Here is a 26,429-nt window from a genome sequence, read left to right on the forward strand (position 1 = left end):
GTCCTATGCCAGTCTGAGCCCGGTCCTTTTTTTTTTCTTCTTTTATTCTTTTATAACACCGTCTTATTCTCACCAGTCCCACGAAGAGTCCTCTATCACCATGTCGGCCTTTCGAGGCGCTCCATCCGGCGTCTTCGAACTTCAGCAAAGCAGCTCCTTTCGAGGTCCACAGCCCGCCAAACAGGAATACGCGTTAGAACAGGACGATGCAGGAGCCTCTCTGAATGATATCTCCCAAGGAGGCAGTGACTACGAGGAGGAAGAGGTGGACGAATCCGTGCGCGAGGACATGAACAAACTGGAGGATACCTTCCCAGGCATCTCGGACAGATTCCGACTAGTCAATCGCATCGGAGAAGGTACTGCGGCTTGTCATCTTGCGAATAGACCTGATATGCAGAGTGGCTGACATTCGTCTCTTACCAGGGACGTTCTCTACCGTTTACAAAGCGGAAGATCTACTCTACGATCACCATCACAACGACTGGGACATTTTCGGGGAGGCGCAACAGCAAGAGACATGGGCAAGCCCTCCATCTAAACGAAGACGAGTCGACGGAGAACCCGGCAGATGCAAGCAAGCCCGATTTGTGGCACTGAAGAAGATCTATGTCACCAGCAGTCCAATTCGGATTCAGAACGAGCTCGAATTGCTCCATGACCTCCGCGGCTGTAGATCCGTGTGTCCTCTGATCACTGCATTCCGATTTCAGGACCAGGTTGTTGCGGTCTTGCCATACTTCCCCCACACCGACTTTCGAATCCAGTACCGCACGTTTATGGTGGCAGACATGCGCCATTACCTGCGGTCACTGCTAGTAGCATTACATTCGGTCCACGAACACGAAATTTTGCACCGAGACATCAAACCAACGTACGTGAGACGATTCTCAATTTCTTCTAGGCTCGTACGCTCATGAACTACTCGCAGGAATTTCCTCTACAACCCTGACTTGAAAGAAGGCGTGCTCGTCGACTTTGGACTTGCAGAGGTAGGTTTTGTTACTGTTTGGCTTGCAAGTATTTGTTTACTGATGCTGTTCATTTCGATCCCATAGCGTCAGGGCTCCGAGTACACCAGCCCATGTCTATGCACCCATCAAACCTACGTTCGCCGTAGCCGCATATTGTCCAGCTACTATTCAAAGAACCCCCCATCTGGAGGACTATCAGCCGGCTACCCAAAAAATGACTCTCGCCCGTCTAGGCGAGCGAATCGTGCTGGAACTAGAGGTTTCCGCGCACCAGAGGTCCTGTTCAAATGTACATCCCAGACCACCAAGATTGACATGTGGTCAGTCGGCGTGATCCTGTTGACTTTGCTCGGACGCCGATTCCCCTTTTTCAACTCTGCAGACGATATCGACGCCATGATCGAAATGTCGAGCATCTTTGGCACTCGGCGCATGAAAACTGCTGCAGCCATGCACGGGCAGATATTCGAAACCAATATCCCCACCATCGGAGAGAAAGGTTACAGCTGGGAGAAGCTAGTGAAATGGTCAAGCTGTGTCGAAGACTTGACTGAGAGTGAGCAACAGGCGACACGGCTTCTGTCCGGCTTGATGGAACTTGACCCGTCGAAGCGTCTCAGTGCCGAGGAAGCCTTGCAACATGAGTTCTTCACTAACCCTATTCACCACGATGTGGAATGGGGCGGTCACCCGGAAGAGAGTGCTGAGTCGGGCGAGGATGAAGACGGCGGAGAGGACGAAGCCGACGAGGTCGCTATGCTATGAGATCCAAGATTTGTACGATATATGCAGTTCTGAAGCTACACGGTACAGTACCTTATGACTAGTTTTCTATGTGCCCTGCGACCAGACAGGGCCTGCATGCATTTGCTCACGTTGCTAAATCTGCGCCATGGTAAAGAAGGCTCCCAATCCGTAATATGCCGAGTCACCCAGAAGTTTGTTCCATCCAATGCTCGCTAAGCCGCTTCACCAAAATCGTAGTGACCGGTTTCTGATGCATGCTTGGTCGCCCCCATCTCGCCTGTGAATAAGTCGCCGCAGGTGTTGCATCTTACCGAGAATCGGGAGGTATCGGTATAGTAATGCTTGCTCTGCAGCACTTGACACAATTCTTTGGCTTTCTCCATAACAACCGGGTCGATGGCCTCAAAAATCTTGGTATCGCCCTGGGCAAATGGGTCGGCGTGGGTATATGGTGGATCTGAAGGGGAGAGCGCGAGGACGTCGTAATGAATTCCTGAATATACCACGATACATCGCGTCGGAGCACCCTCGTTAAATTGAAACATATGAAGGGTTTGCACATCGATAGAGCAGATCTCGATATTGAAGTACTCGCTCAAAATCTTAAGTTCGATTGCTCCACCCCAAGAAGCCTCGTTTTGAATCCATTGGCAGTAATCATCCGGATTTTTGCCCAGAACGACTGCAGTGTATTCTAAAGGGTTCGACTGAATAGCAGCTGCAACGATGGACCGCAACTCCACCATTGTATCCATCTCGCCCATCACCGCGGCACCTACCGCACGAAATAGACACGAATTGTCGTCAGGCATAACACGGAGCACAAATGTGCCTGCATGCTCAGGTGAGGCGATCTCAGGTGGATCATCGGAAGTCTTTTCTGTTGATTTCGACATGGAGGGATACGGTGAAGGTTGGTAGGGGCCAGAGCCAGGTTGGCTAAAGGCGGGCTCGTTCAGCGGGGCAGCACTCTCACGCGCAGCAACGATAAGCTGTTCTCCATTCAGATTGACACCAGTATCGGACACCTTCTGGTCGGGTTGAAAACGGTCCAGATCCAAAGGCTTGAGGTCGGGGTATCCGTATTTGACATCGAAGGAGGCCAGTCCTGTCTTCTCCGCAATCTGTTCTTGAAGGTCACTGATGCTGGCCGATTCGTCCAGCGTCACTGTGGACTGACCTGAAGGTCCACGTACTCGCATACGCATGGCTGTTCAGGGTGAATATAGTAGACTTTTCTTTTATACGAAGTTGAGATAGAAGGAAAGCCGAGCTGTGACACAGGTGGTCCCACCCTGACAGCGAGAGACCTATGACGAACTTTGGGATCTGGTGTGGGGTAGATGCGGTGTACCAAAAGAGAAGTTGCGCCAGTTCAGTGAAGATTCAACCGAGCTTCGAGGCTTCCATCAGACGCAGCTTGAAATGTTTCGACTAGAGAGGAGCGAGATCAAAGGAGTTGGAGGAAAGAGAATGCGACGATTGTCATGCGGAGATCAGCACGGAAGCCCCCGCAGCGTCCGCCCATTACGCTCATAGTAGGGGTCAAGTCATCGAAGCAAAACAGACGGTCCAGATTTAATCTTCGTGAGTTCCAATCGAGCATAGATGTTGTCAATATCCATTACGCTCCATAAGTTGATGTGAATACCTTGCAACTGACCTGTGTGGCCTGCGGAACGAGGCCAAACTTGACAATACGCGCGTATCAAGGGCGTATGGATATCGCTGACTCAGCACGGCGCAAAACATTCCTAAGGTCTCATCTCCCTACGACACAACCAGCGAGCTCTCCAGCATCTTCTACCCCAACTCCCTTTGTACACGCGTGGCTGCGCGGGCTGTGGATGCAAATGTCGGACCGAGATCAGTCCCAACAGCCCGAGGAGCCCGTCACCTCCATCGAGGATGATGGCTCCATCAGTGACGAGCAATGGAAGGCAATGATGGATGTCACAATGGCCATTTACGACTTTCGCGAACCAGAGTAAGTTCTACCCAGGGGAAGAAAAATGAGAATCGAAAATCTCACAATGCCGTTGTACAGTGGCCATGATCCGTCGCGATTATTCCACCGCAGCGTCAACAAGCGCATCGTCCCCGACTACTACGATATTATCAAGGACCCAATGGCGCTCAGTATTCTGAAACAGAGAATCAACAAGCGTGAATACAAGCAGTTCTCGGATTTCGTACGCGACTGCGCATTGGTACGCGAACTCGCGCTTTCCCCATCCTTCGCCAAGGCTAACGGTCTCCGCGCTTTAGATCCCTCATAATGCGCAGACATACAATCGACCCAGATCCCAAGCATACGAAGATGCGATCGTGATCAAGGTATGCTGTCAGCTGACCACCTGGTCGCATTTTTCTGGTCATGCCTCGGAACATAACTGACCATCATCGACATGCAGGGTGTCTTTCACGATGAATTGAAGAAAATTGCCGATAAGGGCGTGATCAGCGCAGAAGAAGCCGAATTCCCAGACCTAGGAGAAATTCCCGAGGCCGATCCTTTGCCCGATGATGATGAAGAGGAAGAGGAAGAAGAGGAAGCAGACATCGAGGGAGAGGGAGAGGGAGAAGGAGAAGATGAAGACGAAGAAGACTCTGATGACGATAGCCGTCGGAGAAAGAAGCCAGGCCCGAAGCCTGGCTCTAAGAGAGGAATCAAAGACCCTCAGAAACATGAGCCTGACCTCCGGAAAAAGCGTGGACGACCTCCACGCGTGGATACCCCAATGGAAACCCGCATCAAGACCATCCTGAAAGGAATCCGCAAATTCAAGGGGCCTGGCGGCCATCCGAAGATCGTTCATTTCGAGAGGCTTCCCGACAAGGCCACCTACCCGGACTATTACATGGAGATCAAGGAGCCGATTGCCATCGACATCATCAAGCGCAAATCGAAGCGCAAGAAGTACAACTCCGTGGATCATTTTATGCGGGATTTGGACCTGATGTTCGACAATGCCAAGGCCTACAACCAGTCCGAAAGTCAAATCTACAGAGATGCTGTTGACCTGCAGGGCGAGTCTCGGAAGCTGGCTGAGCAGGAAAAGAAGAAGCCCGATAGCGAGTATCTCATGGAAGACGGCCGTTTCCCCTTGCCAGACGGTATCTTGCACCGAGGCGAGCTGTGGAAAGTCGGAGACTGGGTTCACATTCAAAACCCCAACGATGTGTCCAAACCCATTGTCGCGCAGATCTATCGAACTTGGCAGGATGCAGAGGGCGAGAAGTGGATCAACGCATGCTGGTATTATCGCCCTGAGCAAACTGTGCATCACTTTGAAAAGCACTTCTATCCCAACGAAGTAGTGAAGACGGGTCAATACCGAGATCACCGGATTGACGAGATCGTCGACCGTTGCTTTGTTATGTTTTTCACTCGCTATAGCAGGGGCCGCCCCAGAGACCTCGCTCCGGACAAGGACATCTATGTTTGCGAGGCACGCTACAATGAAGAGAAACATAAACTAAACAAGATCAAGACATGGGCTAGCTGCCTGCCGGATGAAGTGCGCGAGAAAGACTATGAGATGGACCTTTTCGATGTGCCTCGAAAGATAAAGAAAGTACCCAGTCCCATCAAGCATCTTCTCAAGGAAGATGCAAAGGAGACAGACGATCTTCCCCGGCCGGCATGGGGTGCGGATAATGCGCCGCCAGTCGTGGGTGCTGTTCACCGTCGCCCCAGAGATGAGAACGAATCGCCGCCGCCAGAGCCAACCCCATCTCCGCCTCCTCCATCTCTACCCCCGCCTCCCATGGCATCCGCTACGCCCCGTCCATCGATGGGCCAGACTTTGGCCAGTGCTGGTTTGGCTGGTCCGGGTAATGTTGGAGGTGTACTCCAGGCGCCATCCTCCGCGACTCCAATGAACCAGACATCCCCTGTGCCTATTCCTTCCGCGGCTTATCAGGGCCAGATGAACCCACAGATGTATCAACCCAACCAGCGACGCACGAGCAGCTTTGTACCCCAGACTCCGGCTGCGGGCTATCAGGCTTCACCGGTGGCGCACCCCTATTCGGCGGCACAGCCCTCGCCGTCACCATACGGTTCCTACTCCGCCAACCGTCTCCACACCACGGCGGCCCCGGTATACAACCCCAACGCACCGCGCCCGGTTGAAGTTTTCCATCTGGTAGATGCAGCGAATGCCGCCATTCCCGAGGATGTTCGAAAGCAATTCCACTGCGACGAGAGAGGCCATGTCCTCTTCTTCTCTGCCCCGCCGCTGGATATTATCCCACCTTTCCAGCCAAAGCTAGGACACTCTCTCAAGTATCTGGTAGCGAAAGAGGAGCGCCAGAAGAACGTGGCAGCGAGAAAACGCAAGCTAGCCGATGATCAGAAGCGACGGGACGAAGAAGCTAAACGCCAACGAGCAGATGGAGAGACAGAACTCGCAGCCCGGGTTGAGGCTCTTGTCCCGAATGCGATTGAATCTATGTTCCACCAGATTGCCGCTGGTACAGACGAGTTATACAGAGGGTTCTACCAAGGCAAGGCAGACAGTGCCCGGGCCGCCGACGTCAGAGCTCGCGAAGGCAGGATCCAAGTCGACCAGCTGGCTCGCCAGCAGACAGTGCAGATCCAAGCCCAATCCTCAAATGAGGAATTCGTGAACCTCAAGGGCACTGCCATGTATCTAGGTGACAACTAAGTGTGATTGAGTGCCGAAGTTGGCTATTTTCATTTCTCTCTTACCTGTGCGAGTCATTTCTCCTGGTCGAGGCGTCTTGATTTATTTATTCTGGGTATAGGGGCGTTGGACGTGTATGACTAGGCGGACCATAATGAATCAATTGTGTTTTCTGGACTCCTGAATACCTACAGGGATTTTCTACAATAGTTGTCAATATAGTTGAAATCGTGAACTGTTTATTTGCACATCTCCCATTTGCACATGCAGAGATACGAAATAATAATGAAAAGTAAACCGGTTAAAAACACCAAAACCAAAGAGGTCGTTGACTCATGAGATCGAGCACAAAATAACGCGATGGAACAGCCTTGAGAACCTCCTGTCCACATAAGATCACAGAGAAGGCAAAAGGAAGAAGATTAATACAGGAGACGGCCAGTCTCGTAGGGAAAGAACCCCGATGTTGAAACAATGCGATGGGTCTAGGTAATCCAGAAACAACCCCTCGAATGTAAGATCCCAGGCGATATAACGCAGCAAAGTCAGTCTATAAAAGAGCGGAGTCGAAGGGGTTTCTCTTGTATGCCTCATTTTCACTTGAACCTCAACCTCCACAGCGAGAAGTAGGGGCCAGAAGGTCGGGTACACCTTTTTTGGATTCCCTTTTTTTTCTTGTTATGTATGCTCCGTTATGCCGTTGTGCCCAGATGAAACTCCATATGAACTATTTTTTTCTTGATATGAACATGTCCTAAAGTTGGACACCGCTTGGCCCGTGTCGTTGTGATCGTAGCAGTAGGAAGCCGATTAGGCGTCTTTGGAGCTCTCCTTGGTCTCAGAGTTCCAGGAGGAGCTGTTGCGCTTGTTGCCTTCCTCTTCTTCCATAGAGAAGACGAGGTCGCTCTGTTCTTCCTCCTCGATCTTGCTCGTGGTAACGGACGAGGCGGTTCGCTCGAGGCGGGCACTGGGGCCGGCAGATGAGTGACGGGCCGATCCGGGATGAAGGGACATGCCGCTAAGCTGCTCAGAGATCATCGACAAGGATCCCTGTCTTCCAGGACTGGAGACAAATGGCGAGCCATCGTGTCGACTGCCGATAGGACCCAGGCTAGGACTTCCAATGGGGTTCAAGGAAGATTCACGGAGAGGGGAGCCTATGTGAGGGAATGAGGAACCAATGCCATCATCTTCCTTCTTCTGGCGCTGCTTGGCGAACAATGCACCGAAACGAGAGGGACTAGATGCCAGGGGAGAGCCGGTCTTTGAAAAGCTGCTGCTCATGCCCAGACCGCTAATATCGCGGTGGCTGGAGCTGATACCGATATCATGGTCCGTTCGCGAAAGCCGGCGAAGCTTCTCCTGGGGGGTGAGAACATCATCATGCAGATTCATAGGCAGGTAGTCCTCTTCCATAGGGAAATTCTCATCCCAGTCATCGAGAGCGGTAGGACGAGGAACGCTAGCAGACAGCATACGAGGCTTGACGGGACGGGAGGAGTGTAGGAACCGTGGTCCATTTGAGTCTTCGGGCGCCGGAGGAGAGGATCCAACGAGGGACTGTTTGCGCAAGTCGGATGCATAACCAAGATCGCGCAGGTTTCGGAATGTGGACTCCGATGGCCCCGGTCTCTGAGCCGGCGATGACAATTCCATACCGAATTTTGAGGGAACCGAGGCAGCCACCGGACCATAGCGGGCAGCATGAGAGATACCCTGGCTATCGAATGAGGCCGGCAGTGGCGCATCGAGGGCCGTCAGATGATGGTGACTGGGTGACATCGGGAAACGCACATCTTCTACGGGAGATCCATACTTCGAACCGGCATCGGGGGCCAGCCCCGCATCAATTGTCGGGATGGAATCGTAGGGCGGCTGCTGCTGACCGTGGAAAACCGATTCGTCCTGCGAAGGAACCTGCGAAGTGTATCGGGGCTCATGGCCGTTCATGCGCTGCTGTGACAGCACTGAATTGGTCAAGGCGGAATCCTGGTTGACATACGCCTGCGGATTGACTCGGCCACCTAAATTAAGATGGCTTCCGCCCATTCCCATGCCACCGCCACTGGGGCGGTTCACCCGGCGCCCATCCGGTAGAATATGGGCTAGTGCGCATTTTGCGCCGAACTTGCAGTTGCCCTAAAACGAAGCAAAAAAGTGTTTTGTCAGCACCGGTTCACCTTGGACGGTGATCTTCAGGTCCAATAAAGACTCCCGGTCACTTCTTACCTTCGTAAAGTATTTGCAGGGTGCGTAGTCAACTGCGGAGTCGGTCGAGTGCAGGAATGGACAAGCGGGGCCGGCCTGGCAAGCACCCTGGCGGAAAAATTTGCAGGGAACATGCTTAGTGTCTGCGGAGTGATCGAAGTGGAATGGTTAGCAATTTATCATGAGGGGAGGCGCGAGCTGAAGGCACCGGGGAAGAAGCGTACTCTTATTGCTGGGGTTTGGCGGGCTGCGAGCCATGTCGAGACTGGAGGGGTTGCGGGAGTGGCCGTTCTGAAGCTCAGAAGCCGCCGCAGCAGGCGCGCGACCTCTCATTTCGGAACGATTGGGACGAGAAGTAGGGCGAGAGGCCGACAGCATCGCCGAGAGAGATGGTGGAGTCACTGGAGGGGTTTATCGGAGAGAGGGGAAGACGAAGGCCGCAGGCGGTGTACCCAAAATCTACATCGGTAGCGTGACTTTCTATGACTTGCGAGATGTGGCAGATGACAGGAGATCTTTTGCTTTTCAAAGCTCAAGCTTGTTATTCATCATCATAGGCTCTGTCCACCTGTTCATCTGATGGTCGCCTTCTAGGTTGCCTCCATTCCGGGTGCTCACCTGTTTATCTTGGATTTAGTATCCGCTCATTCAATCAAGCCTTCAAGCCATAAGCTTCTACGGTTAATGTATGGTTTGACCTTTTTCTCGGTCTATATCCTCAAATTAAATGGGCCTGGAAACATCTATACCGGCCAAGAATGTGGTTTCCTGCTGGTCGTGGCTTCCAATGTTCTGACTGCCAAGATTCTATGGATATATATTCATTCTCAAGTTCTAGGACATCCGCGAGCTCTCAAATGCTAAAAGTGTATATTGCTCAGTCCCATCCATGGATATATGTAGATGCCCTCAAGGGCTAGGATAGTGGCACATAAGAGATGAAGTTTGTTATGCAATAAGAAGCTAAGGCCATAAGCTATCAATCCCTCTCACACGAAGTAAAGTATGCGCGGTCTGAGCACTAATATGCCCTATTTTTCGCCCCGAATCCAGGAAATCTAAAATAAGCGATCGTCCGAAGGGGACTGAGTTCCGCTCAGACTCCGCTGCGAATCATAATGTGACTGGGTGGAGACCGGAGATCGCGAATGTAGCGTCGATACCCGACCGTTGTTCATTGGAGCGTTCCTTCAAGCCCCAAAGACTCCTGGCAGCGCCGTTAGCGACCTCCGATGTACTGCTGGTGACAAGATCGGGCTTACCCATAGCTCCAGCGCGCTTGTGTTGTCGGGCAAAACCTCCGTACATCGCCCCCACAGATCACGACAAATACGACGGCGGGTGGCGGCATGTCGCTGCCACCATCGCCACTCATCTTCGAGCCTGGACCATTCTTCCAGGGGGAGTTGAGCCGTTTCGCTATCATGAAGCGACCCTAAGCGACCCTGAATTGCCTCCTTCTCTTCCTCGAGCTGTCGGATACTCTGTCGCAGGAAAGAAAGCCGAGGCTTGGCTTCTAGAGCTGCCAAGGACGCCCGTAATTTTTTCTCATCTCCTTTGATGGAAGAAAGTTGGACTTGAAGCTGTTCAATCTCCTGGCTGAGCGCGGCGATAATCTCGGGAGTTACGTTCTGCGATGAACTCTGTAAAGCGTGGTAGACTGATTGCTTCCCTAGATGTAGCCGTAATTAGTATTGAGCCAGGTGTCGCGAAGAAGATCGAGACCGACCTGCCACTCGTTCTTCAATCTTCTCGTTTTGGTACAATTCTCTCAGGAGCTTGGATGCTTGAGCTGGATTTACGTCAAGATCATGCTGCACCGAGAGGGTGGGTCGATACCACTCACCTTTTGTAACCTTGTTGTGCAGATTCGCAGACACTTCGATAGCCTTTCAACCCATTTATCAGCAAGATCCGCAATAGCGTGAGGTGGAAGTAGCTTGAGGACATACTGAATAGGGACGACTGAGTGATTCAAAAACTCAACACTGTTCCAGCTTCAAAGAGGCGCTGAAGGAAACTCACTTTTGTTCACCTGGAAGCAGACCGATTGAATGAGCATTCTGACCATGAAGTTACATGGAGCCCCTCAAAGATACTCACGAAGGTAGTCAAGAATCATTGTGGCGCCTTTCCCTCGTCAGTCCTCGTCGCACTATCACGAGTTTCTATTGAATATACCGTCGGGTTGAGCAGAGGCATCACTTTTTGCCTTGCGAGGACCCATGATGGGCGTGGGGTATTGACCGCTGAGGATGGAGAGGAGCACGGAGATGCAGCGGAGATGTAAGGAGTGAGCTGAGATGTGAAGGAAGATGAGTTACTCGAGACGAAACCCTACAAGAACACCAAGTGATACAACAGCCACACAGAATGAGATTGCAACGCGCTTCATAATGACACCTCTTATCTAGAAAAAACAAACAGCTTAACAACCATATGTCCAAAGGCCCCGCTATGAAAATCTGGAGAGCAAATGCAACTGTGTGGAAACGAGAGGCCGAGACAGCGTCGACGAAAATGCCTCCCGGACGTCGAAGGTAGAATTTTGATTTTGAACCCCCGGGATTAAAAATATAATAGAAAATGTAAGATGGAAGCGCCAACCAAAGATCCATGGAAATCCAACGCGGCGTCCGGGGTATCACATCACGATCTGTCATTTCGTTAGTTCGTTCTTTGAAGGCAGGACAAGACAGTAATACATACGCAATCGCTATCGTTTTTGGCACTTGGGACCCCCATTTCTTCGAAGGTCTTGGGGCCCTTGCTCGGTGCTTGGCCACTTGGCCTGGACGACTGCGAGGGTTTCGAGGAAGCCACAGACGGCGGACCGGACGCCACAGATGGTGGAGCAGAAGGCGGTTGGGGTGTAGAGGTAGACGACCCTCTAGATGGCTGGCGAGACTCTGTGCGTGGAGGAAAGTTGGCAGAAGAAGGAGAACCCTGTGGTCGGGAAGGGAAATTGGCAGATGAAGGAGAACCTAGTGGCCGGGGAGATGGCATAGATCCCCCCGGGGCAGACACAGGGGTTCGTACGGGCCTTCGGTCCGGAGGCCCTCCCTGTGGAGGCGCCCCGTCGAGCCGTGTTGGACGTCGGTCACCCGGCCGTGGAGCCGGGGCAGAAAAACCGACGTCCACTCGAGGTGTCCCATTGGGGCTGATCATGTTTGGAGCCTGCGGGCTGGCTGGACCTGCGGGCGCACCGATAGGTGTTCCCGCACCCGAGCCAGGCTGGCGATAGTTCATCGGAGGCTGTCCATAAGTCGGAGTACGGGGGCCGCCGTAACCTGGAGGACCATTTTGACGAAGGTTCGGATTGACACCAAATGCCGAGCTTGGTCGGGGATCGGGCATCTGGTAGCTTGGCTGGCCTGGTGGACGAGGACGAGAAGAGCCAGGACGATCGGGATAAGGAGCGGCGGGCGGGGGTTGATCGTTCAGGGTCATCCGCGAAGGATCGGGCATCTGGATGTTTTCCGGAGCGGACTCCAAGGAACCACCTCGCTGGTGAGCAACGTAACGTGTTGACTTGATGCGAGAAATCGCAACCTTTTCATGGTCTCGTCGGGACAGAGTCTTGGATCGCGAGATACTATCAATGCGACCAGAAGCGTCTTTGTTACCGCTGGCAGCAGCCTTGGCGTACCAGCTCCGGGCCTCTTTGATGTCGACGGGGACGAAAATGCCGACCTCATAGAAGTAGCCCAAGGCGAACTCAGCCGTAGGGAGACCACTCTGAGCAGCGCGCTGGGCATAGGTGAATGCAAGCTCATCGTTCTTCTCGAAAACGCCCTCGTGTCCACAAAGGAACCATTTGCTGATAGCCATCTCGGCCTCAGGTTCACCCTGGCGCGCCGCAAGCGCATTGTAGTGCAGGGAAAGCGCGGGATTGAAATCGCAGCTCAGTTGACAGAGTTCATACGCAGCACCCATCTTCACTTGGGCCTTCGCGAATCCATGATAGGCGGCCTTCTCGATGTTGACACGGGCAGTGTTGAGATCGAGAGCCAAGTAGGGTTCGGGAACGCTGACCTGGGGAAGCTCCCGTGCGAGAAGCATGCCGTGAACCTATATTCCGTTAAGACTTGCAGCCGAAGATCGATTTCTTGAAACTTACGTAGGCACCCTGCGGGGCATTCTGGTCACAGGATTGCGCCGCGAGCCGGATGTACTCCAAGCCTTTCTGGAAATCCTGGCGCTGGCCATGTTGGCCCAGGAGAATCATCATTCCCAGACGCTAAGACGGAAGACAAACGTTAGCTATCCCAAGCTTTTTGCGATGGATTTTTCTGTGAACATACGTAATACGAGGCGGAATCGGCCCTCGCGACACCTCTCTCGTAGTGTCTGATTGCCTTCTCGGGCTCTCCGGAGCTCTCGAACTGCATTCCAATGCGGTATTCTGCACGCGCATATCCCTTCTCCGCCGCTCTGGAATAGCAACGGAAGGCTTCTTTGCGATCCACCCGATAGCCAAACTTGCCGAATTCCAGCCACATACCCTTGATGAACTCAGCCTTGGGATGATGCTGCTCTGCCAAAAAGCTGACGATGTTTAGCGCATCGGTCTTCAACTGCTGTTCGATTTGTGGCGTGCGAGGGCGCGGAGGCTGTGTCAACGCCAGACGGGATTCGTTCTGTGCGGCCACTTCGACAAAGGCCAACGCATCCTGGGCCCAAGACAATTGCATTTCCGGGTCGGTGGTCGACAGAACACTCATGCGGTGATGCTCCAGTTTGGCTTCGCGCTGCTCATCGGTAGGGGGGACGTTCGGTGGGGGACTCCGCAGGATGGGGAATGGGGAGAAGTTTGGATGATCCATGCTGTCGTAGGTAGCGGCCTGCGCGTAGGAACCAAGATCGTACGTCTGGCCCTGTTGCGGCTGGGCCTGGATGGTGGAAGAGGTTCGCTCGGGGAACTGCTGCTGCTGCTGCTGCTGCTGCTGCTGTTGCTGGTGGTGAGGGTGATACTGCGCCGGAGGCTGTTGAGGGCGGCGGGGGTCGCGAGCGTGATGCTCCATCTGCGCAATGTTGTCCTGCATGTTTTCAGGGACTTCAGGCATCACCCTGCTCGGACGAATTAGTACTCGTACCTTTGGCATTTTGCAGATGTGGAGGAGGAACCAGGAAATGGTGGCATCTCGTACCTTTGGGGGGAGGGGGAGATGACCTCTGGCATGTAGAAGTCATCCTGGCCCCCTGGATACCAAGTGGCACCCAGCCGAGGCTGACCACGGCCCTGCGGCGGTCTGTTCATCCCGGCGCGTATTGATAAATCGGGTTTAGGAAGAAGAAAGCATTCGGGGAAAAAACGAGGGGGAGAAAAGAGAAGTTGCCAAGAGGGGTGGATGCCAGCCCACTTTAGTTGGAGAGCGAATCTTAATACAAATGCAATGGATCCCCCTGCCGAATTACCAGACGCCTGTACCCGTGTAGGGAAATTACATAGAAGAGTAGAAGAAGGTCTAAATGTCTAAATATAAAAATAAGTACTCAGCCACTTCACAGCGCCAGACTCCGGGGGATGCAGCAACATTTGATCACCCGCAAATTATTTCCCCTGAGGGTTGCACTGGCACTGGAGCCCTGTCTCGGGAGCCTTACAGTTCTCCACCCCCGTTTTATTTTTATCTGCGGGAAAAAAAAAAAAAACAAAAATAAAGAAAACCATTGCTGATCTCACGCCATGGATATACAGGATTTCCATCACCCTTTCACGCCATATGAGATCCAACTGCAGTTTATGCGCGCCTTATACGGGTCTCTTGAAGATGGAAAAGTCGCCGTATTTGAATCCCCCACTGGTAAGCGCGCTAGTTCCTCCCCCTCCTTGGCCCCGGTCTAACATCGGTGCAGGTACTGTAAGTGTCTTTGTCTCCACCGGGTCATGGTCCGGATCAGTCGGACGAGAGACGTGATGTCTTGGATCATGGTATACGCGATTGGGCATCAAGCTAAGCCACATCTCAGGGCAAATCATTAAGTTTGATCTGTGGCTCTCTCACCTGGTTGCGCGATCACAAGCGTAAGGCTTTCCAGGAATCCTTAGATCAGGCAGCAGGTATGTTCCCTACTCCTAGATTGCCCCCGTGATGTCATCTCTTATTTGTGTTTAGCCGATGACGATGAGCCGGAATGGATGATCGAATTCGCAAAGCGGGATTCCCGTCGTGCCTTTGCCGAGAAGAGACAGAAATTCGAGACCCGACTGGCCAAGATCAAGCAGCAGGAAGAGCGTTTGAAGGTGGCCCAGGACAGCTCAGAGCGCCCTCGAAAGAAACAGGTACGAGCAGGCCGATCCTACATCTTCAGATTACATACCAACCAGCTGAACTTGCTAGCGATTGGACGAGCCGTCATCGCAGTCAGATGCCAAGGCCAATGATGATCAATTCGTTCTCGATGACTATGACAGTGAAACAGATGAAACAAACGCACAGAGTGCGTCGGCAGGTGCAGATGGTCTATCTGCCAGCACCTTGGCCCTATTACAGCAGTTTCAGGGTCAGTTCTTTTCCAGAAAGCAGAATGAAGATGATGAGGACGACGACTCGGTCAAGATCTTCTATTGCTCTCGGACCCATTCCCAGCTAAGTCAATTTGCGGGCGAGCTGCGGCGAGTTGCATTCCCGTCTAGCATACCCAAAGATCCTGATGCAGAAGGTAAAGACGACCTCGCGAAGCTGGAAGAGCGCACCAAACACCTCTCTTTGGGCTCTAGGAAGAACCTGTGTATCAATGACAAGGTTCGCGCTTTAGAAAACAACACGGCTATCAACGAGCGTTGTCTGGACCTGCAGCAATCCGGCGTAACTGCGGATAAGAAATGCTCCTATCTCCCTTCCAAAGAGGACGAAGCGTTGCTTCTCCAATTCCGCGATCATGCGCTGGCTACGGTAAAGGACATTGAGGATATCGGTAAAGTCGGCAAGGACCTCGGGATCTGTCCTTACTACGCATCTCGTTCAGTTATCAAGCATAGCGAGGTCAGTACCGGCCCTTCCGTCGCGATCTATGCAGAGCTGACAAGGGTTCTATACAGATTGTGACACTCCCGTATCCACTGCTATTGCAGAAATCTGCCCGCGATGCTCTTGATTTGTCTGTGAAAGGCCATGTGGTGATCATTGACGAGGCGCACAACCTCATGGACGCGATCGCCGGTATCCATTCAGTGGCAGTTTCCCTACATCAGCTGCAGACTGCCATCTCACAGTTAACGATCTATGCACGCAAATTTAAAAATCGATTAAAGGGAAAGAATCGGAACTACGTCGCTCAGGTAATTCGACTAGTGAACTCCATTGCCGACTACTTACGAGGTATTTCTCAGCAAAAAGGGGCTCAAGAGGGTTCAATTCAACCCTCAGACCTAATGGCCGGCAAAGGAGTTGACCAGATAAATCCTTACAAACTGTCTCGATATCTACAGGAGAGTAAGCTGGCCCGAAAAGTGGATGGCTATGTCGAGTCCTCCCAAGCACAGGAGCAAGGACAACCCAAAGGAAAGACTAAAATCAAGACAAGCATGCCGGTTCTTTTTCACATTCAAAGCTTTCTCTTACCTTTGATGAATCCATCTGAGGAAGGGAGATTCTTCTACCAAAAGGACCAGGATAACGTACTGTTGAAATACATGCTTCTCGATCCTACCAATCACTTCCGTGAAATTGTTGAAGATGCTCGAGCTGTAATATTGGCTGGTGGCACGATGTCTCCGGTGAGTCCCTCTCTTCCTTCATTTGGCCGTCATCGGCTAACTTCTTAATAAGATGTCTGATTACAGAAACCATCTATTCTCATATTTACCGACAGAACGTCTTGATACATTCAGCTATGGTCACGTCATCCCAAAGGCCAACCTAGTTGCACAAACACTGACTCGAGGACTCATGGGGTCGGACTTTGACTTTACCTATGAGACACGAGGGTCTGAGAAGATGGTGAGTGGCTTTGGAACCAGCAATGGTCTAACTCGAATTCCATGTTTTCTAACCGATGGCATAGATCACCGACTTAGGCCGGACAATAGCGACCCTCTGCCAAGTCATCCCAGACGGTGTTGTTGCGTTCTTCCCTAGCTACGACTACCTGAGTCAAGTATTGACTGTTTGGAAGAAGCCCATCCCGAATGGCAACGGTCAAACTACTCTCGGCCTGATCGAACGGAAAAAGAAAATTCTTTATGAGTCACGCGAAGTAGTGATAACCACCGATGCCTTGCTTCAAGAATACACCGAAGCCGTCGAATCAGGGTCGGGGGCTTTATTGTTATCTGTGGTCGGAGGCAAGCTATCGGAAGGTATTAACTTTTCTGATCGACTAGGCCGAGGAGTCTTGATCATTGGTCTACCTTTTCCAAACATTCGTAGTGCTGTTTGGCAGGCCAAGATCAAATACATCGAGGAGAAGACCTTCAAGATTAGTTCGGGGACAGAATCGGTGAAGAAGGCAAGTGCCGCGGCAGCTGGGAGGGACTTCTACGAAAACTCCTGCATGCGAGCCGTCAACCAGTGTATTGGGCGTGCCATTCGGCATGTGAATGACTATGCAGCCATCGTGATGATTGATCGTCGATATGACTCGGCGCGCATCCAGGGCAAATTGCCTGGCTGGATCAAGGGGAGTCTAATTTCTTCGCCATCTGAGCGTCCAGCGCATATGACGGTGCAGCGAATGTCAAAGTTCTTTGCAGAAAAGAAGTTATCAATTGTCTAGCAAATGATAGTCAAACCAATTGCATCATGGAAAGAAGTAGAAAGCATATGTAGAACAAAGGGCGGTGGCAGAATGATGCAATATGCGTGGTAGCGGAAGGCGGTGTTGCCACACGTGATCTAGGCCAGCCCCAGGGCAGGGTTTGACCCTATCACGGGACAAGCGAATTGCTTAGCGCACACTCCGCCTAGCGCAAGCGTGGATTTCAACATCTGAGCCGGAAGTATCCACGACCCTTCCCCCTTTCAACGCCTAAATCTCAGACCGGTCTTGTCGAGAATACACCGCCGACAAGATGCCTACCCGTTTCTCGAAGACCCGGAAGCAGTGAGTCGCCTCCTCCTGTCCCATTCCCGAAAATTTTGGCCGTGATATACGAAGATCCGACCTCGCTGGCCACCCGCATCCTTCCCAGTCGCCCATCGCTAACATGAATATCTTACAGCCGCGGCCACGTTTCCGCCGGTTACGGTCGTGTCGGCAAGCACCGCAAGTCCCCCGGTGGTCGTGGTATGGCCGGTGGTCAGCACCACCACCGTACCAACATCGACAAGTACCACCCTGGTTACTTCGGTAAGGTTGGTATGCGCTACTTCCACAAGACTCAGCAGCAGTTCTGGAAGCCTACCATCAACCTCGACAAGGTACGTGCCGAACGAAACGATCCAAGTAAAAAATCGGAGGTCAAGGAGAAGGAATTTGTGTGCCGGGAAACAGAACGATAACGCACTGTGGACTGGCCGCAAACTGACTCTGGAGGATTGAATGGGTACAATAGTGATGAAAAGTGTGACTGATTGGTTTTTTTTTTTTTTTACATATAGCTCTGGTCCCTTGTCCCCGCCGAGCAGCGTGACGCCTACCTCGCTGGCTCCAAGACTGACGTCGCCCCCGTCATCGACCTCCTGCCCCTCGGCTACTCCAAGGTCCTCGGCAAGGGCCGTCTCCCCCAGATCCCCGTCGTCATCCGTGCCCGTTACTTCAGCCGTGATGCCGAGCAGAAGATCAAGGAGGCTGGTGGTGTCTGCGAGCTCGTCGCATAAGCGTTGAATTAGGTGTTTTATTGGAGAAGACGGGTGAATCGGGGCAATCGCAGTCTTGACTGCATTCGGTCGTGTGGAGGATTCAGGTCTTTCTGCCCGTGAGGAGGAGGACGATCGGAACTCAAAAGCTGACCGCCACGAGCCGAAATGGTTGGTTCTGGCGTTCGAAAAGAATAAGGGTTTCTGTGTATGCAGTCTGCATCGCATGACCTCCGAATGCCCTTACGATTTCACATTGTGTTAAACAAATACCACAAGGAGGATTTTCAAAAGTGTTTTGTCCAAATACGTAACGTAGATGCTGCAGATTGAGAGTGATTGATATCTATACGGGCTGATATTAACCAGATTCTGATACTGGTTCTGCTTCACTAGCACCTGGCTTGCAGTCATCTATGGATGTAAATTTGTACTAGTAGTTTCATTCATGTGCCTATTCACAGCGGGCTCTCATGATTTTGTAGTCTATGCCATCGCACTGTTCAGATCTTGGACGACCGCACCGATCCCCTCCGGTCCTTGCTACCTGTGGTGGCAAGCGTCTCACTGATGAAGCGGACGGCCTCATCGACCATCTTGGCCGTGACCTCATGGCCCGCACTCTGGTCGGTAATGTCCTCAAATGTAATCGCACCATCACCGAACCAGCCATTGGACGAAATTGCCTTCTTAAACCAGTTCAGGAATGCCTCGCCTCGGTGATACGGCACCAACTTATCCACTCCACCAGAGAGATTCAAGATTCGCTTGCCCGCCAGGCACCGAGTCAGAAGCGGTCGAAGTTCCTGCTGTTCCTTGTCCGTTGGGTCGGGCAATGTGTCTGGGCGCAATGGGCTGGACGAGCCAGTATCAACACAGCTGAGGAAGAGACTAGCCGGATCGTATTGCTTCACGATATCCACGAACGAAGTCGGGAAAGCCTCCGAACCTAGAATTTCAGAACCAGGCGGGTCGCTCTTCGTCCACGATGGCAACTTCGACAATCGGGCACGGTCTACCATGAGATTAAGATAGTCTGGGCAGCCAATAATAACGACCCCGGCGCTGACACGAGACTCATGCAGCAAACAGCTCCATGCGGCATGTCCGCCAAGAGAAACGCCCAGAACGAGGTTCTCCGAGATCTTATGCTCGCCATTGGGGAAGACGAATGCGGCGAGATAATCCATTAAAAGCGATGTGTCTCGAGCAGTGCCCTCTGGATAATTCATTAATGAGAAATGTTTCGCGTACGGTAAGTTCCCAGCACTTACGGAAGATAGAGAACATATCCTGAGCGTGGCGAGGGTTTCCTTGTCTCCAGGCCTCGTTAGCCAGCGGGTCAACCATTCTGGTGCCATGATTGCGCTGGTCAAAAGAGACAGCAATCAAGCCCTTGACAGATGGATCACTCTGATTCTTGCTGTTCCAGTCGGTGATAGTGGCTGAAGCAATGCCAGTCATGCGTTCCTGCGTCGCCAGTCGAGGATGAAGCAACCATAGACAGGCAACATCTGTCGCCTGGGCAGGAAGTTCCTCGAGTCCAAAGACGGTCACTGAGATACCAGCAATCGCATAGACCTTCTGAGAGACGGCTATCGGCTTAGGACGGCCGGACGAGTCGAAGGTCTTCAATGGGTCGGTCATGGTTGCGGGGTATCTGTAGAACGGTTGAAGAGATAGAACTGAACCAGGGATTGAAATGGAAAAAGAAGGGATAAAGTGTATCAAGAGTAGGGAGATCTTTCTATGTTGCCGTGGCTCTATAGAACCAAGGGCGGGGAATTATAGCGTTTCTAAAGGCGACTCGGGTATAATGCAACGAGCCGAGGGTCCGTTGTGCTTGTGCAGACCTGAACTTCCCGGTACTCCACCGTAACACACATCAAGTACCAGGACTGAAACTACTGGCACCTCTATAGACTTTGTTTTGTGTGGTATAGCGATGTCACAAATCTCATCACATATCTCGTCACTGATACCTGAGGGTTTCATAAATAATTTCACGTGACTACTGCCTAAGGCCACCAATCCAATTTTCCCGAACAGGGAAAAAGGAAACCTTGGAACCCGAAGTGGGAAGGGACTCGATCCATGATGCGTATTATTGGTAACCTCTGAAAGCATCATCGCTACTGTACATCGGAGATTGCTGGCTCTTATCTACTCACGAATTACCACCACAAATTTTCCCCTTCCCCTTTTCCGAGTGCCTGACCGCCCGCTTCTTGGCCAGCTTGGCGGGCCCGTCTCCAGTCGGAGAGATTTTGATGGGGCGGTACTCCACCGCGGTTGCGAACTAAGTCAACCTCAAACGCTCCTTTATATGTCAACAGCTGTGTGGACCCCATCTATCCCTCTCAATTGACCTGTTCTTCTCGCGAGTTTGGTCCTAGGATGCCAGTGACAAGACTTGACCACATATGACAGGGTCTCGATCAAACCTGCATGTATGCACCCCAGCATCTGCTAGCTCCTGCCCCAAGCTGCCACTGACGATCCCCTCACCGTAACAGCATGACCGACACTCTTATGCCATCATCTCCCCAAATGGAGGCTGAGCGCAAGTCCGAGAGAGAGAAATTGAAGAAGCCCGATCCCATATCCGTTGCGAGTGGCTCCAAACTAGCCTCCCCATTCCCGTCCCCTACCGAAGCCAAACGACCTGCTTCAGCCAAGCGGGCTCAGCACACCGAAGCGAGCGAAGAGGATAAGGCACCGGACTACCTCCAACTATCTAAAGAGCCGGAAAGTCCTCTTGGGAGTAAGGAGAACACATCGCCGACGCAGCATGGCTCACCCAGACAGTGGCCATCCCTGAGCACCCGGCCACCGAACAGGTCCAATACCGACGAACAGCCGCCGTCACTAAGGGGCAGTAGACAGCAATCATCTGGCCATGGGATGTCTCCTCCATCCCGAGCCCCCAGTGTTCAGTTCCGCGATCCCGATAACGAAGCCACCGAGCTACCCTCGTCGAGGCCGCAATCTCGACCCTCCTCTTTATATGGTGATGACGGAGACCAATCAAAGGGGAAACAGTCTATTCTCAATCGTTTGAAGTCCTTCGCCGTTTCTCCGCCCTTTGCATCACATTCAAGGTCCCCTAGCGGAGCCACAATCGGAGACATCCGACCGAGCCAACCTGACCTCGTTACTCCGGGCTCTGAACGGGGCGAATTTCTCTTCCCCGTCCCTGAGCCTCTAGCTGAAGAGGGAAGTGATATTGATGCCGATGCCGAGGAAAGCGGCGGCGAGCAGCGGGATCGCCCCAAAAAGAAGAAGATCCTACGTCGACGACAACAACAGGAAGACGAAGCTGGGGCTCGTACTGCCCCTACGACGCCAAAAACCACACGCCGGCCTTCCTTCCACTTCTCGTCCTCATTTGCTCCCTTTGAGAACTACCGCAACAATATATTCCCTCGAAGGGCTAGCACTACTGAGTTTACGCCTCAAAACCGGGAAGGTGTATCGGAGGATGAAGGTCGTGACAGGCTCACCCGGCGAAAGCGACCTGCCTGGGCCGGAAACCGTGGGATGTCGTATATCGGCCGGCAGCAGGACGGAACCCAGGAGGAACAACAACGGCCGAGTAATTTAAGGAGACTTACCGGACTTGCTGGTCCATCTGAAAATCCCGAAAGCCTTGCAGCTACTTGGAGACGGCATCGGGGCGAGCGGGGCACCAGCGCCGGTGCCCAGCGATGGAGACAAATCAAAGCCGGCTTCAAGTTCATGGGCCAGCGTCGCAAGGGCGACAACGCAGTGGATAATAAGAAGTCTGCAGAATTACTTGCCGAGCTGGCCTCGGCTGTCCCCGCTGCTCTAATTCTGGCCAGTTTTTTCCAACGGGATGAACACGGAAGCAAACGTATTCCGATTCTCTTGGAGCAACTGAAAGTCCGTGTTACAGACAGCCGCATCGACTCGAACTCTGGCGACCGCCATCTAGTGTTTCGAGTCGAAATGGAGTATGGAAGTGGCATGACTCGAATGAAATGGATTATCCACAGGACTTTGAGAGATTTTGCCAACCTGCACTTGAAGTACAAGCTTCATCTCGGAACTCAGAAGTACATCCAGCTTCGGGCAAGTGAGAACAGCCCCAGCCTTCCTCGTTTCCCGAGAAGCGCTTTCCCTTACATGCGAGGCGTGCGTGGATTAGAAAGCGAGTTCGAGGACGAGGAGGACGATGGTGGGTATGAGACTGGCCCTGAGGGGATGAGTGGTACAGAACGACCCGGGAAAAAGAAGCAGCGTCGGCCTTCAGGAGTTGGTCCTTTGGCTCGCAGGAAATCGAGTATCACCAACCAGGAGGGCGAATCGGCCGCTGGTCCTTCGTCTGTCCATGAAGGAGTGGGTGGCAAGAGAGAAACCTACCCGGAGAGGCAACGGAAGAAGCTTGAGATGTACTTGCAGAAGATGATTCGGTTCCTCATTTTCCGGGCTGATAGTAACCGCCTGTGCAAGTTCCTTGAGTTATCTGCTCTAGGAGTTCGTCTCGCCGCAGAAGGAAGTTATCATGGCAAAGAGGGCTTTTTGATCATTCAATCATCGAAAGGTCTCGACTTCCGAAGGGCCCTGACACCGTCTCTGATCAAGAAGCGTCACTGGCCCAAGTGGTTCCTTGTTCGCCACAGCTACGTGGTCTGTGTTGATTCACCCGAAGAGATGAACATCTACGATGTCTTCTTGGTGGATTCCAACTTCAAGATTCAGACGCAAAAAATCAGCCTTCGCAATCAAAAAGCGAAAGAACTGGCCAAGTCGGCAAAGCAGTCGGCAAGACACCCTCAGCACCACACTCTACGGCTTGAGAATTCCGAACGCAAGTTGAAGTTGTTGGCTCGGAACGAACGCCAACTGCAGCAGTTTGAAGACTCAATCCGCTTTATGGCACAAAATACTCCGTGGATGCGGCCAAATCGGTTCGACAGCTTTGCGCCTGTTCGACAGAAGTGCTTTGCCCAGTGGCTAGTTGATGCACGCGATCATATGTGGGTGGTATCGAGAGCGATCAACCAGGCAAAGGACGTCATTTATATCCACGATTGGTGGTTGAGTCCGGAATTGTACATGCGACGACCTGCGGCCATCAGTCAAAAATGGCGGTTAGATCGTCTGCTCCAAAAGAAGGCTCGCGAAGGCGTGAAGATCTTCATCATCATGTACCGGAACATCAACTCTGCGATCCCCATCGACTCAGAGTACTCCAAGTTCTCACTTCTTGAGCTTCACCCCAACGTCTTTGTCCAGAGATCTCCAAACCAGTTCCGTCAGAACACCTTCTTCTGGGCACACCACGAGAAGTTGTGCCTAATTGATCATACCCTTGCTTTCGTGGGAGGTATTGACCTGTGCTTTGGACGTTGGGATACGCCTCAGCATCACCTTACTGACGACAAGCCCACTGGCTTCGAAAACTCCGACACCGCCAAAAATGCAGACAATTGTCAGCTCTGGCCGGGTAAAGACTACTCCAACCCTCGTATTCAAGATTTCTATGACTTGGATAAACCATACGAGGAGATGTACGATCGCAATGTTGTACCGCGTATGCCCTGGCACGATATTTCGATGCACGTGGTGGGCCAACCTGCCCGCGATCTCACTCGGCATTTCGTTCAGCGCTGGAACTACATCCTTCGCCAGCGCAAGCCAACACGACCAACACCCTTTCTTCTGCCACCTCCGGATTTCAACCCTGCTGATCTAGAGGCTTTGGGTCTGGATGGAACCTGTGAGGTTCAGGTCCTTCGCTCCAGCAGTATGTGGTCGACTGGAACGCCCGACGTCACAGAACATAGCATTATGAATGCCTACGTCAAGATGATTGAAGAGTCTGAGCACTTTGTCTACATTGAGAATCAATTCTTCATTAGTACCTGTGAAATCGATGGCAGGAAGATCGAGAACCTGATCGGAGACGCATTGGTGGAACGTATTGTCCGAGCAGCCAAGAACGAAGAAGCATGGCGCGCCGTTATTGTCATTCCTCTCATGCCAGGCTTCCAGAACACCGTTGACAGCGAAGGTGGAACGAGTGTGCGTCTGATCATGCAGTGTCAATACCGCAGTATCTGCCGTGGCGAGACCTCGATCTTCGGTCGTCTCCGGGCGCTGGGAATCGAGCCCGAAGACTACATCCAATTCTACAGTCTGAGAGCCTGGGGCAAGATTGGACCGACTAAGCAGTTGGTAACGGAGCAGCTCTACATTCACGCAAAATGTATGGTCGTCGATGACCGTGCTGCCATTATTGGATCTGCAAACATCAACGAACGATCAATGCTGGGATCGCGTGATTCCGAGGTGGCAGCTGTGGTGCGGGACACAGACATGATCCAATCCACTATGAATGGCAAACCCTACCTTGTCGGAAGATTCCCCCACACTCTTCGTATGCGCCTAATGCGGGAGCACTTGGGAATTGACGTTGACGAGCTTCTGGAACATGATTTCGCTACAGAAGAAGAGCTGCGCAAGATTCAGGTTGATGAAGAAGACGCTCGACCAGCCGGTGGTCGAGAAAGACGAGGTTCTGAATCGTCGATGATTGAGCGCCAAGACGAACGAGACATGATCGAACGTCGTCATCGTGTCCAGGATGAGTTCTTGTCCCGCTCAGAAGAAATGCACAGCTTCAATCACGACGTTGACTGGGAGCAAGGCAACAACCCCAACCTCAAAAGCAATCGGAGACTCACTACCGATCCACGAGTTACGGATAATCCCGATCACAAAAAAGACGTGGATGGTGATGGCTTTGATAACTTGCGAGCTGCTGAGCAAGCTGGTTTGGGAGTTGGCCGTGACTCACAAATGACTCCGGATGGCAAGGAATCCCTAGTCTCCCCACTCTCTTCTGAAGGCAAGGGCACTATCGATCAGCCCAGGCCATCGTCTCGGCGCAAGCCCGCTCGATCATCATCGACCAGCAAGAACGGACCTGGGTCTTCGGGCGAAGCCGCTCGAGATTCAGAGGGCAATACTAGCTCTGATACTCCTTCGCACACCCACGGTGTCTCTGGGTCATCGAGCCGTGAATCTGAGGTTGAAAGCGCGGGTCTGATGGTGTCTCAAGAAAACCACGACATCCCCAGATTTGGACAGCCATTTACGCCAGATTTGAAGCGTATCTTCATCGACAAGGACTGCATGAAGGATCCAGTGAACGACGCGTTCTATTTGGACACCTGGCAAGCGGTTGCGGAGAAGAACACGAAGATTTACCGCTCTGTCTTCCGATGCATGCCCGACAGTGAGGTCAAGAACTGGAAGGAATACAAGGAGTATGCCGCATATGGAGAGCGCTTCTCCGAGATGCAGAGCCAACATAGCAGCAAGCCGACCAACCAGCCTCATCAGAAACATACCGGGCCCCCTGGAGCTGCTCCTGCTACGGCTGGAGTCTCGCTTGCATCACCGATTTCTCTTGTTAGCCCCAAGACTGAGGGGCTGGTGACTGAGTCAAAGACCCCTCAAACAATTGACGAGAAGGCCGAGCTTAAGACACATGATGCTAAGCGGAATGAATCTGATCGGCCACAGTCTGAGCTTATTCAAAACGAAACATTGCCACCTCTTGATGAAAAGTCCGCCTTGAAGGCGGCATCGGAGCCACACCTGTTGAGCAGCGTGCAGAACAGCGAAGAGATCGGCGCTGGCGAGGCTGCTGAGAAGTCTCGCTCGAATTCTGCACATGTCGACTATTCCGAAGCAGTGAATCTGAATGCGTCTCAATCGCGAAGACGCAGACGCAGAGCCACTACAATTGGCTCTAAGGCCCACGAAGATGTAATGGACAAGCCGCGCGCGGAGGATCTTTTGAACAAGGTTCAGGGCCACCTTATTCTCTGGCCATACGACTGGTAAGGAACCTTTTCTATACTCCTTCGTTGTTCAATCTAACCATTATTAAACAGGCTTGAGAAGGAAGAGCAGGGTGGAAATTGGCTCTACGCTTTGGACCAAATTTCGCCCTTGGAGATCTAGTACGTTCCACTTCCTGGATCAATTGTATTGGCAATCGAAATCAAACTAACCATGATTATAGCAACTAATTCGTCCTCCATCTCATTTGCACTGAATTGCGTCTTTTC

The 26,429-nt window shown here is 52.3% G+C and overlaps 9 protein-coding genes across 9 annotated transcripts; 5 read left to right on the forward strand and 4 right to left on the reverse strand.

The window, feature by feature from the left end:
- Positions 1 to 100: 100 nt before the first annotated feature.
- Positions 101 to 1,739, forward strand: N7443_007477 (serine/threonine protein kinase CDC7; the record flags this gene model as incomplete). The annotated part of the gene is made up of 4 exons (XM_056887533.1): positions 101 to 371; positions 427 to 874; positions 932 to 992; positions 1,059 to 1,739. 4 exons carry the CDS (start codon positions 101 to 103, stop codon positions 1,737 to 1,739), a joined length of 1,461 nt encoding a protein of 486 aa, XP_056739224.1.
- A 194-nt stretch (positions 1,740 to 1,933) lies between these two features.
- On the reverse strand, positions 1,934 to 2,929 carry N7443_007478 (ubiquitin-specific protease OTU1; the record flags this gene model as incomplete). Its single annotated transcript, XM_056887534.1, has 1 exon — positions 1,934 to 2,929. One exon carries the CDS (start codon positions 2,927 to 2,929, stop codon positions 1,934 to 1,936), a length of 996 nt encoding a protein of 331 aa, XP_056739225.1.
- A 645-nt stretch (positions 2,930 to 3,574) lies between these two features.
- Positions 3,575 to 6,394, forward strand: N7443_007479 (putative RSC complex subunit (RSC1); the record flags this gene model as incomplete). Its single annotated transcript, XM_056887535.1, has 4 exons — positions 3,575 to 3,708; positions 3,769 to 3,931; positions 3,990 to 4,058; positions 4,136 to 6,394. The coding sequence occupies 4 exons, from the start codon at positions 3,575 to 3,577 to the stop codon at positions 6,392 to 6,394; spliced, it is 2,625 nt and encodes an 874-aa protein (XP_056739226.1).
- A 789-nt stretch (positions 6,395 to 7,183) lies between these two features.
- N7443_007480 (putative spindle poison sensitivity protein Scp3) lies at positions 7,184 to 8,959 on the reverse strand (the record flags this gene model as incomplete). Its single annotated transcript, XM_056887536.1, has 3 exons — positions 7,184 to 8,512; positions 8,603 to 8,724; positions 8,806 to 8,959. The coding sequence occupies 3 exons, from the start codon at positions 8,957 to 8,959 to the stop codon at positions 7,184 to 7,186; spliced, it is 1,605 nt and encodes a 534-aa protein (XP_056739227.1).
- A 796-nt stretch (positions 8,960 to 9,755) lies between these two features.
- On the reverse strand, positions 9,756 to 13,841 carry N7443_007481 (uncharacterized protein; the record flags this gene model as incomplete). Its single annotated transcript, XM_056887537.1, has 8 exons — positions 9,756 to 9,788; positions 9,844 to 10,253; positions 10,311 to 10,373; positions 10,428 to 10,470; positions 11,291 to 12,652; positions 12,702 to 12,821; positions 12,886 to 13,651; positions 13,732 to 13,841. The coding sequence occupies 8 exons, from the start codon at positions 13,839 to 13,841 to the stop codon at positions 9,756 to 9,758; spliced, it is 2,907 nt and encodes a 968-aa protein (XP_056739228.1).
- Positions 13,842 to 14,270: 429 nt separating this feature from the next.
- chl1 (DNA helicase) lies at positions 14,271 to 17,302 on the forward strand (the record flags this gene model as incomplete). Its single annotated transcript, XM_056887538.1, has 8 exons — positions 14,271 to 14,388; positions 14,441 to 14,445; positions 14,555 to 14,645; positions 14,701 to 14,867; positions 14,926 to 15,570; positions 15,627 to 16,304; positions 16,357 to 16,527; positions 16,592 to 17,302. 8 exons carry the CDS (start codon positions 14,271 to 14,273, stop codon positions 17,300 to 17,302), a joined length of 2,586 nt encoding a protein of 861 aa, XP_056739229.1.
- Positions 17,303 to 17,597: 295 nt separating this feature from the next.
- On the forward strand, positions 17,598 to 18,345 carry N7443_007483 (60S ribosomal protein uL15; the record flags this gene model as incomplete). The annotated part of the gene is made up of 3 exons (XM_056887539.1): positions 17,598 to 17,629; positions 17,748 to 17,946; positions 18,127 to 18,345. 3 exons carry the CDS (start codon positions 17,598 to 17,600, stop codon positions 18,343 to 18,345), a joined length of 450 nt encoding a protein of 149 aa, XP_056739230.1.
- A 482-nt stretch (positions 18,346 to 18,827) lies between these two features.
- On the reverse strand, positions 18,828 to 19,971 carry N7443_007484 (uncharacterized protein; the record flags this gene model as incomplete). Its single annotated transcript, XM_056887540.1, has 2 exons — positions 18,828 to 19,543; positions 19,599 to 19,971. 2 exons carry the CDS (start codon positions 19,969 to 19,971, stop codon positions 18,828 to 18,830), a joined length of 1,089 nt encoding a protein of 362 aa, XP_056739231.1.
- An 870-nt stretch (positions 19,972 to 20,841) lies between these two features.
- Positions 20,842 to 26,390, forward strand: pld3 (phospholipase D; the record flags this gene model as incomplete). Its single annotated transcript, XM_056887541.1, has 3 exons — positions 20,842 to 26,198; positions 26,253 to 26,321; positions 26,384 to 26,390. 3 exons carry the CDS (start codon positions 20,842 to 20,844, stop codon positions 26,388 to 26,390), a joined length of 5,433 nt encoding a protein of 1,810 aa, XP_056739232.1.
- Between the last annotated feature and the right edge of the window lie 39 nt (positions 26,391 to 26,429).

This window comes from Penicillium atrosanguineum (assembly GCF_028827265.1).
Source record: "Penicillium atrosanguineum strain IBT 20685 chromosome Unknown utg000006l_segment0_segment0, whole genome shotgun sequence".
NCBI lineage: Eukaryota > Fungi > Ascomycota > Eurotiomycetes > Eurotiales > Aspergillaceae > Penicillium > Penicillium atrosanguineum.